Genomic DNA, 19,356 nt, shown 5'->3' on the forward strand with positions numbered 1-19,356 from the left:
CCTCCGTTTGCGACCGATCGGTTTGCGACCGCCGCGGACTCACAAGTGTTTACATCTTTGTTCCACGGCACGTGGATGCGCAGAAGCGATCTGCGCAGCGCGCACATGCGCAGAAGCGCTGTAGCGGTGCTTCGCGCACACGCAGAAGAGCCCCTCGGTTTACGACAAACTCGGGGAGCGACCGGCTCCCTGGAACGAATTGCGGTCGCAAACCGAGGTATGACTGTAATTGATTTTTTATTTTACAGTTTTTTTTGGTCATACTAAAACTGAAGGCTCACTAAAGATGTATACGTAGAATAAGTATTAAATACAAATCTGACTAATTCTGGCTTCTTAAGAAAACTGGTCCACTGGCAGCAATGATCACATGATTCAGTCCCGAGGCAAACCAAGCAAAAACATGTTGATCTGAGCTGAGACCTGTGTGCCAGTTCTGACAACAACTGGTCTGAGATTATCAGGCATGGGAAATATGGCCAGGCTACCTTCACGCCGGGCTACTGCAGTACATTGTATAAGGCTGCAGTACGTTGAAGACTCCCATTAGTACAATGTTATGGGGAACCCCCACCCACCCACACAAAATAGCTGCTGTGGGGGCTCAGCTTGTCACAAGTAACTTGCCAGTGAACTCTGATTCGCCCCAGTCACTGTTGCCAATGTTCAGGGATGATGAGAATAGTAGCCCAGCAACTTCTGGAGGGCCTCATCACTGTTTATGAAAAGCAGAATTTTGGTGTGTGTTGTTTTGAGGGGGGGGGAGTTATGTCTGAACGTATTCATATGATGTGTTCTAACCCAGCTGCTCCTAAACTTGTGAAGCACAGGAATTGGTGAGCAGATGGAACAGCTGATAGAAGCAAACAGGCATTCAGGCTATGCCTAAGTTTTCCAGATGTTTTTCTTTTTCCTTTTCCTTTTTTTCAAAAAGGAATCTTCTAGAATTTTGCACTAGCTCTTACTTCAGAAACCACGCTTCCTATTGTCTTTTTTCTTACAATTTTGTTATAGTGATTCTAGGCTTACCTCTTGGTAGAAAAGTTGCTCTGGGGCTTTCATATCCTTTATTTTGCTGCTGTACATAGTTCATTGGTAAAGAAGACACACAGTTGTCGAGGCTGATGAATATCTCTTGAGATGAACATGTGCGACCACTAAAATTAAACAACTGTGTTGCTGATCATGTTAAAGCATGGTTTTTCTAAATGCTTTATGGTTCTGGAATTGTGATTTATTTTATTTGTGTTTCTGTAATTATTTATGCATATGAGAAATTTGAGTGTTCATAGTATAATATGAAAGAACTAAAACAACGGTAGCTCAACATTTATGTAGGGCTATTTTCTAAACTTCAGATTAAGCTGACTGGCAAATTTAACCCTTGTGGTATTATGTTTGGAGTCATAGAAGTGGAGATAGAGGCTGGGAGTGTTCAGTGGAAAAAAGGAGCAACATTAGTAATGCGTGTATTTTCATATTGTGCAGTTTAATCACCAGGCAGTTTAAGACATAGCCTTTCAAGATTATTACTGAACAAGCCAAATGCAACTACTGCAGACTTTCACAAAAGCACTGCTGACAATTGGCATGTGGCAAACACTAACTGTTCCAGTAAGAGAGCATAAAGAGGCCATAATCAAGGGAGAGGAGAGTAGAAATGGTGGTGGAGCTTGCTGAGCTCAGACTTTGATATGAGCTTCAGAGGCACGTAAGACTTGCCTTAAGGAAGAGGTGAGCTTTACAAGCCTCAATATTATTATTTTTACTTGAATTATAATTGGAGCCAGAGGGAAGGAATTCCAGCATCTTTCCATGATCCCCAGAATACCCTACCTGCTTTCCTCAAAATAATTACTGGTTAGCATTGTTGGGTGGCACATGGCGATAGGGAAAGAGGAAGGTCTGTCCCTTTCTCCCCTTTCTTTCTAGTGCCCTGGCATTCTGCATAGCCATCACTGCTCTTGCTGCCACTCGGCATTTGGAGGAATCAAGCTGATGGGCTAAGGGTGCTGCATGTACTGTATTTTAAAGAAAGTACCGTAATATACAGCAACTTATATACAGTACTTCTTTTTCATTATGTATACATAGACATAAACAATCAAAGGAAAATGGAAATGATGATGCTATTATTGGTATAATTTATGTTATTACCAGTATTAATATCCTGTTTCCTGATTGTCTTGGAAAATAAGACAAGTTATTGTTTGGCCAAGCCACTGTGAGCTTGCCATCTCTAATGGAGAACAATGAGGACAAGTTAGAAGGTATGAATGCTAACGGAGACAAGTGTAGATTATTGGGTAGTTTAAATTTATTCCATAATAGCTTCTGTGTTGGGTATGTTAAACATGGTCTCTCCAATTGTCCAAGTTCAGCTGTGCTAGAAAAGGTTTCTGACTTGGGAAAGGTCTGTGCAGATTATTGTTGGAGAGATGAAACTTTACTACAGTACCATATATAAATTATATCCAGGTGTTTTCAGTGTAGCAATTAGAAAGAAATCTGTAACTTATTTACTGTGTCTTAGATCTTACCATTCCTGTTTGTATTTCTTATGCTATCCAAACCAAACATGTTAATTCAATGTAAGATCATATATTCCACATAATTTTTCATGACTGGCTTTCTTATTCAGGCTGAAGTCCTAAAGATAAACTGCTAATGTTTGCAGTAGCTTTCCACACAGTTGACTCTTATGTCTCAAGTTAGCTCAAATGGTGTCTTTCTATCAATTTATTTATCTATGTAGTCAGGGCTTAGCATGCAAAGTTTTTTACAGGAGGAACACCCTTTCTCTCTCTTCTAGTTCCTCTATTATGAGAAAAGTATGTCTTTCCACCCAAGCTCACTATTTCATTTTATTACCTGTAACTTGGTACAAATGTTAGCACCGACTCTTTAGCACAGGCTTCCTCAACATCAACCCTCCAGATGTTTTGAGACTACAATTCCCATCATCCCTGACCACTGGTCCTGCTAGCTAGAGATCATTGGAGTTGTAGGCCAAAAACATCTGGAGGGGTGAGTTTGAGGAAGCCTGCTTTAGCAGAAGCAAAAATAGATGAACCACTCTTCATCCAAAAATGGATTCAGAGTGGTATAGAAAGGAATATGAAAAATCCAAATACAATATAAAACATAACAAGAAATGCAGTACAATTAAGAGGAATAAAACCTTTCAATTAGCTGCAAATACCATAATCTAAAACACCTGGACAAACAAAGGTTTTTACCTGGTGCCAAAAAGCATACCTCCCTCAAGAGGGCATTCTACAGTTGGGGCACCACCACAGAGAACACTCTTATTATTTTGTACCTATGTAATGCAATTCTCCTAAAGATGGGCACACTGAGAATGGCCTCCTGGCAACACAGGCAGGTTGATACAGGAGATATTTTGCTGATGGCCACTGGCTAATCTGTATGCATGGAAGGCTAACATTTCCTTCTTCCTCACATTGGCCCAACAAAGCAGCAATAATGCACAAGTTCAAATGGCATGTAAGAATATATCAGAACTGGTACTTGCTACACTAGCTTTATATTTACTAAAAATATAATAATCCCTCTCTTATAAGCAGTTTTATGATGTAGAGCTGTCCTCCTCAACATCTATCCTGCCAAGAGGCAGGTTGCCCTTATCATGCTAATTCTTTTTCTGCATCTAGAGATCAGATTAAATCACTGAGGTGCCCCCACTATACATCAAATTCCCACCTTGGCCCATTAGTCAATATGTTCATGTAAACTCTAGTAGATTCTAAGGCTTGCTGGTTATTGATGATTGTCCATAGCACAGGGCTCTTCCACGAACGTTCTTAAGTTAGGTTGGGCTTAAAAAACAAAAATCTGAGCCAAAGACTCCTTCTTGGCAAAGCTTATTTCATTTACTTAATGTAAGATACCTGACAAAACGCTACTTCCTTTTATCTTTAACATCAAGTACAAATGATGTTGCCAGTACATTCATCAGGCTGGTGTGTGGTGACCAATAAATCTAGCTCAGTAAGTGCCAGATCATTATAACTTGTCTTTGTTATTCACTCCATTAACATCAATCATGATGGTTGCTTCTAGTATTCACATGGTCCCAGACTAATTCTCTAGGAATTCAATAGCAATTCATCATTTATGCTGTATGGTATTACGTTGCAAAAAAAAATCTGAAGCATTTATAAAATGGGAATATTCCAGTGCAAATGACAATCTCAAAAGGAAGTGTTGAACACCTGCTGTTCTGAAGTGCTTTAAGTTCTTTACTTTTACTTGGTGTTTGCTTCTTCTCTCTTAAAATATGATTTTTTTCTTTCACCTGGCTGTTTCCTCTATACTGAGCCTTGCATTCTGTGAGCATGCTGTGAAACAGTATGTACTAGGAGATAGCACTTTTATTAGTTTTTATTAAAGTTTTAACTTATTTGATTCAAGAGTTGGATCAATTATGCAATATGTCTTCTGGAAGAAGTTTCTGCCAGTGAAGCAGCTATAGTTTAGCATTTGCCAACCTGATGACCTCCAGACATTTTGGACTACAGCTCCCCATTAGCCTCACCTACCATAGTCATTGTAATCCAAAACACCTGGAGGGCACCAGGCTGGCAAAGGTTGAACTATAGAATGAATTTCCGAGGCAGCAGAGCTGATATTGGCAAAAACGCTCATGTTAACGAGTGTACATATCTTCTGGAAACTCGATATTGTTAGTGCTGTTATTTGTGTTTATATGTATACTGGTGTATCTACAAGCAGCATTAGCTACAAGCCATAAACAATAGAGCAGACTGAAAATAAAAGTAAGTTAAGCTTCTTGTTCTTCATGTTGGCATTGTTATATTGTTTGAACTGTGGCAGTTCCAAGTGAACAAGTGATAAGGTTACTGTTGGGTAAACAGGTAAAAATAAATAAAAAAACCTTGTTTGGAATTTAATCTGCCAGACCTACAGGCTCAGAAGTTTTTCTAATCAGCTTGCCAGGTGCTTTGCATGCAAGTGATTGATCTTTCGCTGAAGTACTGGATAAATCAGAGGTTCCAGTTACTTTCACGTTGTGGGTCTGGCAGCTCTTGGCCCATGCAAGGATTCACAAATACAGTTCTTTATGGCTGGTTTCAAACTTCCTTGATCTAGTCAAGAATGTAATTCCCCAAAGGTGGTCTGCTATAGTTATAAAGTATACAGATTGAAATTTCCTAGGAAAGCAGTGGTGAGTTGTGGGTTGTGTTTGAGACTGATGGAGCTGGAGGAGCTGCCCTTATTTTTCAGAGTTAATTCTGCAACCTATAGCTGTTTATTCAAGTGTACTTCTACTTATTATGACTAAGTAACTTGAGGGTTGCAGCTAAATTTATCTACAGCTTACCTTTTCGTAATTTAAAAGCATCATGGTAAAATAACATCCAGAAATGGAAGTGTTGGAAGGTTAAAATAAAACAGATTGGCCTTTGAAGAATGATAATGATTAGTTGTGGATAGGGAACTGGCTTTCTTGGTCTTATAACAAACTCATGCAATTCAAGCTATGTAGTACAAAGTTGTGAATGATTTTGTTTACATTAGGAAAGCTGTGGACCACATGCTACCGGTATTTATGATACTATGAGGCGGGTAGCAACTCATAGGATCCAATTAAACAGCACTGTGTTGCTTCTATCTTATCTATCTCTTGCTACGTCTTCCATAGCGCTGCCATTTCTGGAGGAATTTTCAAATAGGTTGAGTCCCCTGATTGAAGCTTTGCAAGGAGTAAGACTGTAGCACTTCAAGGCAATAGGTCAACAGCAGAACTTGGCAGACCAGCAAGCAGGCAGCAGCAAAATGCACAGAAGGACAGTCCAGTGTCAGGATTTAAATTTAAATTTCTACCTCACTGTTCCTCCCAAAGGAGCCCAGGATGGCAAACACCAATGTGATAAAATAACAGGAATGAAATTATCTGCAGGAAAGTGTATGTTTTAGGCTCACCTCTCTGCAGCTTAGACTTCTGTTAACGGAGCATTGAATTTCTTCTACAGCAAGTACTCAGGCAAAACTGGTGTGTCTCTTGTTGCATCTGGGAGTGGCATGGTGGCAAAAATAGGATGCCCAAAACTAAGGAAAAGAGGTCATTGGTATCCAAGAGTGTTAGCAAGGAACCACTTGAGGGACAGAAATAGAGCAGTCTTGCTGCTAGATAGTCCAGAAACAATATATCCCCAATTATTAGCACACCAGGAGTTTCCAGAGTCCTGGACCGTAACATTCAACTATTTTAAACCTACATTTGGAATTACTTAATGTAACTGTAGAACATGGTAACTTATCTGATAGCAGATACAAGTCTAGTCTTAAGTATGCGCTGAACATCTATAGCCTATATAGATATAGATATAGATATAGATATATAGATATATATCCTTCTACCCACTTAAACATTCATATTGCTTTAGTAATTCACTGGCATGCTTACGTTCTGTCTCATTTTACTTCAGTGCTTTCCAACAACATGATTTGAACACTGGTTTGACAGGAGATTCTTGTTGATAAAGTGATGGCTTTGTGCAAATAAAAGTGGCTTTCTCAAATGCTTTAGAGTATATCTTCAACACATCCTATGGATTCAGTATTGACAGAGCAGTACAGCAGTAAATCTTTTGTGGATTAATTTGAAATTGGTTTTTCCAGTTTCATTTATCTTTATAGTACAGGTAAAAATATGTTCTGAAGGAAAATATGCACTGGCTCAGTCAATTAACTTTCAAGTTCTAATACATTTTCTAATCTTCTGGTATATTGACAGACTACCTTTGTGTTGTTTATAGGTATCGCCTGTATGCTAATATAAACATAAATACTTTATTATCTGTTCTTGCTTTTAAACACTGCTTATGAAGTTTCTGAGTGGCTTTTAAGGCTTGGCATCATTCACTAGCTCAAATGCAAACGTGTTTGCCTGGGAAGACTTGAATATTGGGGGAACGTTCTTGTCTACAAAAACAGTTCTTTAAAAGTAGTGACTACATCACTGTAGTCACTATAATTCTTCAAGAGCTTTTTACATCAAGATCACAAACTTCACATTGCACTTAAAATAGTTTATTCATGTCCACTGAAAATGGTTTAATAATAACCATTCCTTTCTTATTTTTTCTATAGGATGGATCATTGGGCAACATTGATGACCTGGCTGAGCAATATGCAGATTATTATAATACCTGCTTTACTGATGTATGTGAGAGGATGGAAGAACTTCGCAAACGGAGGGTTTCCCAAGACCTTGATGTGGTAAGTGGATAAGTAATACTGCCCACTGATACTTGCATTAATAGTGCAAGATAATACTCATTTTAAGAGCTCAGGAATGTTTAGCCTCGTGTCTAGGAAAACAGTATTCAAGATCAGTTTTGCATTGTGTTAAAGACACAGATATAATCTGTGAATAGTACCCTTGTTAAGTAGAAATCCATCCTTTTAATAGTATTCTGGAAGGGCTGGGAGGAGGACTCATTTTAAATTACACTTTAACCCATTCTCCCCCTAACCTGGTGTCCCCTAGATGTTTTACACTGATCTCCTAAGCAATTTTTTTCTGCGCCCCCACTCCTTTCAAGAGCTCACTGATTTTGGTGGTGGCAACAAAAAGAAAAAAAGAAACTAGATTGGGGTGGATGAAGAATTTTGAACCTTTATGTCTATCCCAGCACCCTGATGGGAATGCATATTGATCTGATGATCAAGGAAGGGCCAGTCATCTAATGAGTGGAGTGGGTGATTTGCCTCCCCATCAGCTGAGGTTCATCACTTGATGATATCTGATTACCTTGGTGCACACTGAACTGGGTGGAAAGGATTAAATTTATCCAGCTAGCTCACTTCCCTAAGGGCAACTCACCAGTCATCACACTGAAAATTTTATTGGTTGGGAGTAATAACACCCCTTTCCTCAGCTGATCTACATGGATCTACTGAGGAAGGGGATACTGTGTGTTATGTCCATGTGCATCTGTAGTGAGGCCACACCCACTGTGGGCATGAGGTTTCCAGTGGTTTGGCTGAGGGTGAATGGGCCCTTGGGCCAAGAAAGGTTAGCCACACTGCTCTAAAGGATACTGGGTTAAAAAGCTGCTCAGCTCAGATCTGACGATGGTGTTATCTAAACTTGCAGGGATGTCCAACCAGTAGATCGTGATCTGCCGGTAGATCGCGGGATTCTTATTGTGTACAAAAAGTTACGGGGGGGGGGAGCTAAAAATCTCTGTGCAACCCTCCCCCCCAAAAGCTCAACAACTCTGGGCAATCCACCCACCCCACGCACACCATACTTCTCCTCCCTCCAATGACAATGGGTAAATCACTGCCAGTTTTTTAATACTGGGAGTAGATCACAGTCTCTTGGGAGTTGGACATGCCTGAATTGCTAAAGAAAGGGTCATAGCTCAGTGGTAGAGAATATGCTTGGGACACAGAAGGTCCCAGCTTCAATTCCAAGCATCTGAAAGTAGGACTTTGAGAGATCCTTGTCTCAAACTCTGAAGAGCTGGTGCCAGTCAGCTTATACTGAACTAGAAGAACCAGTCTGTGACTCTATATAAAGCAGCTTCCTGTGTTACCTAGTTGTTGTGGTTGTTGGGCAGGAAGATAAGTGTTAAAAGCCATGCTTATCAAAGTCACAGTGCTTGTTGATGTGTGTTTGTGATTTTAAAAGCCGCATGGGGTTAAAACTTCTAAATTGAATATCTTAATTATTTTTTGCGGCTGTGCAAGAGAGTACACCATTGCTGTGAGTCATGAGGCATATGACAGTCTTTTATTGTTCTTTGAGTCACTACATTATTTGTCATTATCTGGTTACACAAATCTACTTTCGGAGATTGACACAATAAAAAATGCAAGATGCGTTCAAGCCGGGCTGACCTTAGCTATTTTCTCCTCCTAGACAAACTAAATTCTTTGTTGCCTCTCACACAATAGTGAGGATTGTGCCAGCTCTTTGGGAAAACACATGACTTAGCCAGCCATGTCTTATACATGATGGAGGGAGACTGTGGCTCAGCAGGGCACATGTGACTCTTGGCACACATGTTCCAGGCTGCAGAAATCTGACCAGCTAAGCATCATAGGGTTGAAAAGTCCAGGAAGGACCCCTTTCTAAAACAAGCACCTTTCCATGTTGCATAATACCACTTCTCCATTGATTTAGTCCTGGTATTCTGTAAATGTGGTACTGAGCTACGGCTCAGTTTCACAGCCCAAGCTGTGATGATCAACCACGCTTTACTAACCAGTAGTGGTCTTGGGGGAGATCTCTTCTCTCTTTTTGGTGGCCTACTAGGATGAAAGGCTCAGTGGTCCTTGTGGGATGTGGGGTGAGCTGTATCTTCCACGGGCCACCAGGGCTTTCATCCTGATATGCAACATGCTAGGGAATCAGAAAGAGAAGCCATTCCTCACCATCTCCTTCTCTTAATGTAGTGCTACTGCTGCTGCTGCTCACACCATCAGTGGCTAGTTAATCTTTAAGGAGAGGGTCTTTTGAGGAGAAAGGGCTTGGCTGCTGCTGCTGCTTCTTTTTAAAGTCTGATCGGTTCAGAAAATAAGCCATTTCCCTGTGCCCCCAGAAATAGCCCTGCTCATTTCCAAGCCAGTACAAGACAAGTAGGAGGAAGCTTGCATATCTACACTTGTTTGTATTGTTCTAGAGTTGTCTGGGGCATGCTGTCACTTGGGAAGTTTCATTTGAATTTCTGGTGCTCTGTTTCTGGCAAGGACTAACAGTGCTCCATTTGCAAGTTCACACAGGGAGCCATGCTCTTCCCTGCCCAAAGCATGTAAAAGAAATAATTGCTTTTGACTTGGCAGATGCCCCTTCCTGCACAAGGCGAGAGCATGCCCTCAGAAACTTTTATGTGGTTACAGAGGACTTATGTGGACATATTCTCACTTCACAAAGGGCACTACCAAGACTGGAACTGACATAAAAAACTTAACATGCATTTATTTTTCCTTGGCTGTTGTCTCTTCCTTTATGAGTTTCCCCGCAATCTTGGATTTCTGCTCAGTCCCTGTAGTAATTGTGGAAAACCCAGGGAATTTTTTTAAAACACAAGTTTCCTCTTTCTTGCCACTTGCATGTGGCTCTTGGCACACGTGTTCCAGGCTGCACAAATCTGACCAGGGGCTTTTCAAGGATTTGATTTCATTTATTCCATTACCAAGACATTGACAAAATATGGATTGACAAGGAATGAATGGTTTGATCCTTGCTAGACAAGGAACTAGGCAAGTGATGAGACCTGGTCTGAACACACATAATGCAACAGCTTTGCTGAAGCCAAGTATGTCTGAATTCTGGTCAGTGTCTGGATGATTTTCTGCCTGGGGACCTATGTAAGCTCCCTTAAACTTTATGGAGGAAAGGCATGATATAAATTGAATTAATAATGAATGATAATAGTACTTCATATATTTTGTTAACTTGATATTGGTAGAACAAATCCCAAGTTTATAGTGGCCTGCTAGAGATACGGCTCTCTATATTCACTGCCATGGCTATGAGTCTTCAGGGTTGCCTCCAACTAAATCCCTGCTTCAAGAAGACCCATTGAAATTAATAAACATGAGTTATTCATGCCCATTAATTTAAATTGGTCTACTCTAAGTAGGATTAATGTTGAATACATCCCATATGCTCAGTTTTCTTTAATCCATTATTTCTGTGTTCTGCATAGAATATCCAAAGTATTTCCAATTGTTACTGTGGTTAAACTACTTTATAAAGCTAGTTTATACTTTATTCAAAACATTGAGATCTTTTGTTAATTTTAGGTTTGTTAACATCCTTAATTTTCACATCAAGGCTGTCCAACAATTGCCCAAGGAAAGTGTTTTAAGCTCCAGTGTTAAATTATAGGTTAACACTGAAATATACCCCATAGAGCATTTAAGATCTCATAATGTGCAGAGTTCAGAACCTCTTTCATGACAGGGTAGATTGAATGGTATAGTGGAGCAGTTCCGTGATACTCTTTTATCCTCCAAACTGCAGGACATTGACTAATCCAGATAACAACTGAGAGTAATGAAATCTTTTGCCAGCCACTCAGGAATGTTGGAAGGCACCTTCTGGCAGTTTCTTTGCCAGTTAATGAAGCATAGTTTATAGGAGGAGAACTCCCTTCCATTTAAACAGATGGGCCTAATTTGGCGCTCATCATTACACAGCTGACAAAGGTGGTTTGGAAAAAGTCATGTGTGTTGGATTAGTTCACATCAAAGGTGTGGAACTATAAGGTGTGTTAAAAATACACGAGTAAATGCAAGCCTGAACTGCAGATGATTTTGTGGCTCATCCTTGCAAGAGGAAAGCATGAAAAGTGGTTTGAGAGGAAGGACATCTGGCGTATTTCCATACACACAGTGGTGTGCTTTAAATAATTAAATACATTTCCCCTTTTCATGCCGATCTGTGACTATTACTGCAATATTCTAAAATGGTTTCTGCACCCTGTCCCCATCACTGAATCTCACAATTCCTCAACCTCATTCTCTGTGTTCACTCAGTCTACCTGGTTTTATGGTTTGTCTAACCTCAGTGGAGAAAACTTCTTCATTCCTACATCTCTTCCACCGGTAGATCACTGGACGTCTGTGGTAGATTACTGGCTCCCCCCAAAGAAGCTCAACAACTTTGGCTCCTTTAAAAAAGCTCAACATTTTAGCCCTGCACCCCCCCCCCCAAATGGACCTCTCCTCCTCCCTAAAAAAGCTCAACAACTTTGACCTGAACCCCCCAAAAGGGGGTAGATCACTGCTGGTTTTTAACTCTGTGAGTAGATCGCAGCCTCTTGGGAGTTGGCCACCCCTGCTCTACATGTTCAAAAGTTTGGCGTGTTCATGTGGTAGTTTTGCCGATTTTTGCAATCACAAATATATAGTGAGCTGTTGATCCTGTAAATGGGATGTCATTGATAGAATTTAGCTGGACATCTGTTTAAAATAATGTTTTGGCCAGCAAATTGACATTGTGAAGATGACACCTTGTTAGTGATCCTATCTGTTTCCCTTCTAACTTTGGAACTGCATCCATGCACTTCACTGACAAAAAAAAGTTTGTACTGCTATCATCAGAGCACTGAAGAGGAAATATAGCTGTGAAAGAGCAAGTTGTGCTGTGCTGTCTCATCCATCACTGCCAGTGGCCAACTAGCATCTGATTCCACAAAGTTTTATTGTGGTTACAGATAACACAAGGCAGAATCTCTACTTCTTGGTAGTGACAGTTCAGCACAAATTATATGCTTTGTAGGAAATGAGATCTGGGTATAATTGTGGTTATCATAATTATGGCCCCAATCCTATGACTCAAGAAGACTGTTAGCAAATAGTCATAATAGATGATATACCAGGACATAGAAAAAAAGTATCCCAAAATGTAATATGCAGAATATATGCTGAAATACAAAAGCAAAAAAAAAGTTTAGTATGCTTTGGTCATGACATTCTGAGGCTGCTGCCAATATATTTGCTCACAAATAGTGTAGAAACCTCACATGCCACTATCTTTCAAGAAACAGTGGAACCTCGGTTTACGAACACAATTGGTTCCAGAAGTCTGTTCATAAACCGAAGTGTTCGTAAACCGAAGTGAACTTTCCCATTGAAAGTAATGGGAAGTTGATTAATCCGTTCTAGACGAGGAAAAACACCCCCTAGAACGGATTAACCGCTTTGCTCCGATGCCTTCGCGGAGGCCGGGGAGCGTTTCCGCGACTGGGCTGCAGCCGCGAAAGCGGTCCCTGGCCTCCGCAAAGGCATCGGAGCAAAGCCCCAGCCTCCGGAAGGCATCGGAGCCGGGACTTCGCTCCGATGCCTTTGCGGAGGCCGGGGAGCATCGCGAAAGTGCTCCCCGGCCTCCGCAAAGGCATCGGAGCGAAGCCGCTCCGATGCCTTCCGGAGGCCGGGGAGCACTTTCGTGACTGCAGCCCAGTCACGGAAACGCTCCCCGGCCTCCGCAAAGGCATCGGAGCGAAGCCCAGCCTCCCCGAAGGTATCCGACGCTCCGATGCCTTTGGGGAGGTTTGGCCTTTGCTTCGATGCCTTCGGGGAGGCCGGGCCTTCGCTGCGGGCCTCCAGGAGCCATCGGAGCGAAGGCCCGGCCTCCCCGAAGGCATCGGACGCTCAGTAGACCTCCGGCACCTCGGTTTACTAACTTCCGGGTTAGGATAGTTCGTAAACCGAAAGTTCGTAAACCGAGGTGTTCGTAAACCAAGGTACCACTGTATTGAAACAAGGTAATGACTCTCTCGAAGATAGGTTTGTGCATTTGTTAACTAAGGCTGTATAGGAATACATGTTTGCCTGAGTGTTAGCCATACTTACTTATGGACTTGCTTCTGAATAGACATGCTTTGCATTACTGTGTTAGTATTTTAATCCAACTTTTACCAACCTGGTGCCCTACAGATGTTTTGAAGTACAGCTCCCACCATCCCAAGGCAGTCCCAATTTTAGTCCAAACGTTATGGAGGACACCAGGTTGGTGAAGGCTCATTAAGTCACTATATTGGCACCAGCAGTATCTTACAAATGTCTTATATGCATTTAAAATGTCAGTCCCACACCTTGCTTACTATTGTGTGTTTTAGGCATTTGATGATAGGCTAATCCATTTGAAGAATGCGGCTTGAAAGAAGTCCATGAGGATCATATGTAGTTCTAGTACAGTTACAGTATTGGGGCCATGAAGAAAGCATATGGATAGTAATTAAGTGCAGGTTCCTCAGTGGATTTACAACCCTCTATGAAATATTTCTGAACATCTGGATGGGTTTTCAGTTATGGTTTTTAAAAGCAAAAAAATGTGGTGTTCTCCAGCATACACACACACACCAATTTGCAGAGGACAGTTGGTTTAAAACTGAACTCAAAGGGATTTTATCTGCTCCACATACCCTTTGTGGTTTAAGTTATGGTGCCCATACCATTTACAGTGCTTTGATCTCTTCATGGTTTGTCATTTTTCAGTATTATGCAAGGTCTTAATTACTGCAAAATAGCTTGTAAACAAAGAATTCTGTGATCAGATGCTTATATATTATATATAGTGTGTGTGTATATATATATATAAAAGGCATCACTTGGGACAGGAATGCCCAAAATGTGTTGTTGGTTGTTGTTTTTTAAAGGCGCATAGAAAATGTGATCCTCTAGGTCCTTCTTTACTTACATATATAAAACAATTCCCACCACTTTTTCCTTTTGGGTCCCTGGTAGCTCTGCCACTGTGCCCTCTGGCCTGGTGGTCTGTTCCTTAACTCCAGATTGGTTCATAGTAAGATGCACTCATTCATAACTTGATCAAAGATTGGGGTGGGGGAAGCTAACACAGAGGCAGATTTAGGAGAGCATGACTGGTTCACCTGCATTGTGCACTGAGCTGAGAGGGCGCCGCAGGGGATGCTACAACAGTGACTTAGAACAGAAGGTGGGTGGAATTTTCATGTCACACGGGGCACCAATGAAATTTGGCTAACATGTATTATTTGAGTAGCCAAGTGAGCAGGGTTGACTTAATCCAGTCGTGCCCCCTCCAAGTTCTTGGTTGAATATGAACACAAATTATAGGGCAGGAAGGTATGCCACCCAGCAGCCTCTTTGACTGAGTTGGAAGAGCTGGTCTCAGAGGTGAGATTGGTAAATCCTAAAATGTAGCGTCATGGGATTTCAGCAGTCACACGAAGGCTGCCTTGATGATGTCATGGTCTCCATGACAGCCATGGGGCTGTCTCAGCATGTCATTGGCCTCATACATTCGGCAAGGCATACCCTCATTGCAGTCTTTGCCTCAGCATAAGAAGGATGGTTGCAAGTAGGGATAGTGCAATAACCCTGTTGTCATAATCAGAACGCTTCCTGCTGAGGTTAGGCGTAGCATGAACTGTTTCCACCTATATTGCCTGCCCCATGAGATTTATGGTACCTCAGAGATTCATGAATGCTATGGGGGATTTTCCAATGGTTAGAGCAGGTGAACTTGCTGGGGAATGGGAACATGTGTCGTGCTGTTGACACTGTCGCTTCTGAATTACCTCTTCAGTACTGGGGATGAGATAATTATTGGGAGAGGGGCAGGTGGAGTGTAACCCTTCTGTTTCTCCTTGATCTTTCAGTGGCTTTTGATACCATTTGTCATGGTATTCTACTGGACCTAACTCTATGTTTTGGGAGTGCGAGACGAGACCCTGTGTTACATTTCCCCCAGTCCTACCTACGGGCCTAGTTTCCTAAAATGGCATTGGGTAACTGTAATTTGGTCCCATGCATAGCTGCCAAGTTTTCCCTTTTCTCGCGAGGAAGCCTATTCAGCATAAGGGGAAATCCCTTAATAAAAGGGATAACTTGGCAGCTATGCCCATGGGTGCTCCAGGCTTCTTTCTTTTCTGCAGTGTTCTTTAACATCTTTATGAAACCATTGTGGATAGTTTTTTTTGGGGGGGGGAGGTGTCACCATTATGTGGATAATTCAGATCTCTAATTTGCATCATGAGCCAGGTGTGGACTTGCAGGTCCTGGACCAGGCATAGGCAAACTCGGCCCTCCAGTTGTTTTGGGACTACAACTCCCATTATCCCCAGCTAACAGGACCAGTGGTCAGAGATGATGGGAATTGTAGTCCCAAAACATCTGGAGGGCCGAGTTTGCCTATGCCTGTCCTGGACAGTACTTGAATTTGGTGGTGGGCTGGATGAGAGCCTAGATTTAGTTAGAGGATGGATAGCAGCTGTTGTGACGTGGGGTTTGTGATTTCAGCTCTCTTGACATAACATGCTGGAGACAGTTCTCTAGTAACAGCTCTTTATTAAAGTGAACAAGACTGAAGACTGAGGAGAGGAAAGCTACATTTATAGGGACAGGGGACTAGCTAGGAAGGGATACATTTTGGAGGGAACAATATCAAGCAATCACAGTGCTGCCTTTTGGAGGAAACCAATAAGACAGAGGATCCAAATACAGCAGCTTAAATGAACCAATAGTAGCTGTACCCTCTGGAACCAAAAGGCAGTTACTTTATCCTAATGCAAATACAGACAATAATAATACAGATATAAAATCCTTTGACTCAATACACAACACCCCTCCCCCCCTAGTGAGCACAGCAGACGTAATCCCTCAGGTACTGTGGGGTCCTACAACTTCTACCTGATCTCCTGACAACAGGTGTTGCAGGTTCTGGATTGGGTGTTACCTGTGGTGGAGGGGCTGCTATAGGGGTTTCGTCAGGAACAGATGGAGTCCCAGACACCTCAGGGTCCCCTACCTGTACCTCGTCATCCTGAGGACTAGCAGACCCTGGTTCATTTGCTGAAGCCCCTGGTGACTGCACCTCTGGGCCATCTTCACTCTGGTCTTGCAGCTGTGCGTCATTAGCCAGGGATGAATTATCTGACTCCTCCCTGCTGAGCGCCCGGCGCCTCAGCTGATCTATATGTCTCCTCCAAACTTGCCCATTTTCCAAGGTCACATAATAGGACACAGGTCCACTAGCCCGGGTGATCACACCGGCCACCCACCGCGGACCTCGTGAATAGTTCCTCACCCAGACCAGATCTTCAGGGGCGAGATACCTTGTTGTGTCAGTCTCAGCCTGGGGGGTTGCTCTTGAATTACGGTTTGGCATTTTATCTGGGTGGACATAATCCAGCACCGTTACCAGTCTTCTACCTAAGAGCAGCTCGGCTGGCGACTTGCCCGTCGCAGTACACGGCGTCGCATGCTGCAAAAATAACATTCGTGCAATGCGAGCCGACCAGTTACCCTCCATTAAGCGCGCAATGGATTCTTTGGCTGTTCGTACCATGCGCTCAGCCTGCCCATTGGAGGATGGGTGAAAGGGCGCGGATGTGACCCCTCTTATGAAGTTATCAGCCAAGAATGCCCTGAATTCTTGGGATACAAAAGCTGCCCCATTATCTGATACAATGGTCTCAGGTAACCCGTGGGTAGCAAACAGCTGCCTCAACACCTTGATTACGGCAGCTGATGCCATGCTAGGGACCATCGCCACTTCTAACCATTTGGAATATGCATCAACGATAACCAAAAAGACCTTCCCTTGGAATGGCCCAGCAAAATCTATGTGCAGCCGGCTCCAGGGAGTCCTGGACTGCTCCCACCAGTGGACTGGTGCTCTGGCCACTTCTGGCCGCACCTCTTGGCATGCCTTGCATGTTCGTACCCATTGTTCTATGTTCTGGTCCATTCCAGGCCACCACACATAACATCGGGCTAGCGACTTCATCCTGACCATTCCTGGGTGTCCCATGTGAAGCGTCTCAAGAACCCTGTTTCTCAGTGGTGCTGGGATGATCACCCTATCTCCCCATAGGAGACAACCCTTATGCATGGACAATTCGTGCTGCCTTGTCGCATAAGGCCTGAATTTTTCTTCATGCGGACCACCTGGCCACCCCCTCCCCACCCAAGTGAGCACACGGGAGAGAACAGCATCTTTCCTCGTTTTCTCAGCTATATCAGTAGCTGTTACAGGAGCCCCCGGAAGTGTTTCTAGCATCATAATGTGCTCCGCCGGAGCAGGATCCTCATTGCTCCCGCCAGGAAGGGGCAATCGACTCAGCGCATCAGCGTGGCACAACTGTTTCCCCGGCACATGGGTCAAGGTGTACTGGAACCCATTCAGGAATATTGACCAACGCAACATTCTGGGGGAGAGAATTTGTGGCGTTTGTTTGTTTGGGTTGAACAACCCTAACAGTGGTTTGTGGTCCGTTTCAATGGAGAAATGGCGACCGTACAAATAATCATAGAACTTTTTGATTCCTGACACAATTGCTAGTGCCTCTTTATCAAATTGAGCATAGTTGCGCTCCGTGGGTGACAACGTACGGGAATAGAAAGAGATGGGCTTTTCCGACCCATCCGGTTCCCTATGACTCAGCACAGCCCCCAGGCCGTATTGAGAGGCATCACATGCCAGGACCAGCGGCTTCGACTCATCATAATGAGCAAGGACGCTCCTGCTACTCAGCATTTCTCGCAAGGAGTCAAAAGCCTTCTGCTGCTCCCGCCCCCATCGCCACACAGTCTTTTTCTGCAAAAGTCTATGTAATGGTTCAGCTACCGAAGCTTTCTGGGGTAAGAATGAATGATAAAAGTTAATAAGTCCCAGGAATGACTGCAACTCCTTCTTGTTCTGTGGTCGTGGTGCCTCGATGATGGCCTTAATCTTAGCATCTGTGGGGTGGATGCCTGATGCATCAATTTTAAACCCCAAGAAATCCACAGTTGGCACCCCAAAACTGCATTTTTCTTTTTTCAGTTGCAACCCCACCTCCTTGAACTTGAGCAACACTGCACGGACACGCGCAACCAGTTCCTGTGGGTCTTTTCCAGCAATCAAAACGTCATCAAAAAATGGCAAGACCCCCGGCAGACCCCTTAACAGGCGTTCCATGAGCCCTTGAAAAATCCCTGGGGCCACACAAACTCCGAACTGTAATCTGTTAACTCTGAACGCCCCTTTATGTGTGACAATAGTCTGTGCTTCCGCTGATTGTGGGGTTACTGGCAGCTGTTGGTAAGCTTGTGCCAGGTCAATTTTGGTGAACACCTTGCCCCCAGCCAGTTTAGCCAACAGATGTGATACGACTGGAATGGGGTATGAGTTTCCCCTGAGTGCCTTATTGATAGTACATTTGTAATCTGCACATATCCTGACTTCCCCATTTGCTTTAAGGGGCGTGACGATTGGAGTCTCCCACTTAGCAGAGTCCACGGGTGAGAGAACTCCCTGCTTGACCAATTTATCCAGCTCTGCCTCGATCTTGGGTTGCAGTGCAAATGGCACTCGCCTTGGTTTGAGTCGGATTGGGGCCACCCCGGGGTCCAACTCAGTCAACTGGGGGCCCTTTATAACAACCCAGTTTTCCATTAAAGAGACCAGCAAATTCCTTGCATAATGCCTCGCTCATCTCAGGGCAGGTTTGGATTGAATTAAGCCCTGAGATACTCAGTCCCAGGGCGGGGAACCAGTCAGTGCCCAGGAGACTGGGGCGACTGCCCTTCGCAATCACCAGTTTGAGTACAGCCTGTTTGTCCCGGAACTGTACTCTCACGGCACACATTCCCATAACATGGATGCGGCCTGCTGAGTACGACTGCAAGGTTGCCGGGAAGGGCTCCAGAGGGGGCAACTTACCCCTGGGGAAGAATGTCTTCGCAGTCTGGTCCGACACGATGGTGAATGCAGATCCGGAGTCCACCTCCATGTCGCACTGCTGACCCTCAATCTTCACCTTGACGTGTGCCTTGCCTTGTGCTGGAAACTGCACGGCCCTCCCGTTGATCTCCGTTACGTAG

General features: G+C 43.4%; 1 protein-coding gene across 4 annotated transcripts in view; it reads left to right on the forward strand.

Moving 5' to 3' along the window:
• Positions 1 to 19,356, forward strand: part of SASH1 (SAM and SH3 domain containing 1) — a 534,239-nt gene that overhangs the window by 422,538 nt on the left and 92,345 nt on the right. For all 4 annotated transcript variants that reach the window (XM_035108796.2, XM_035108791.2, XM_035108795.2 and 1 more), the window contains exon 2: positions 7,138 to 7,266. In XM_035108796.2, coding sequence (XP_034964687.2) covers positions 7,138 to 7,266 — 129 coding nt within the window. The remainder of the gene's footprint in view (positions 1 to 7,137; positions 7,267 to 19,356) is intronic.

Source organism: Zootoca vivipara, chromosome 3, assembly GCF_963506605.1.
Source record: "Zootoca vivipara chromosome 3, rZooViv1.1, whole genome shotgun sequence".
NCBI lineage: Eukaryota > Metazoa > Chordata > Lepidosauria > Squamata > Lacertidae > Zootoca > Zootoca vivipara.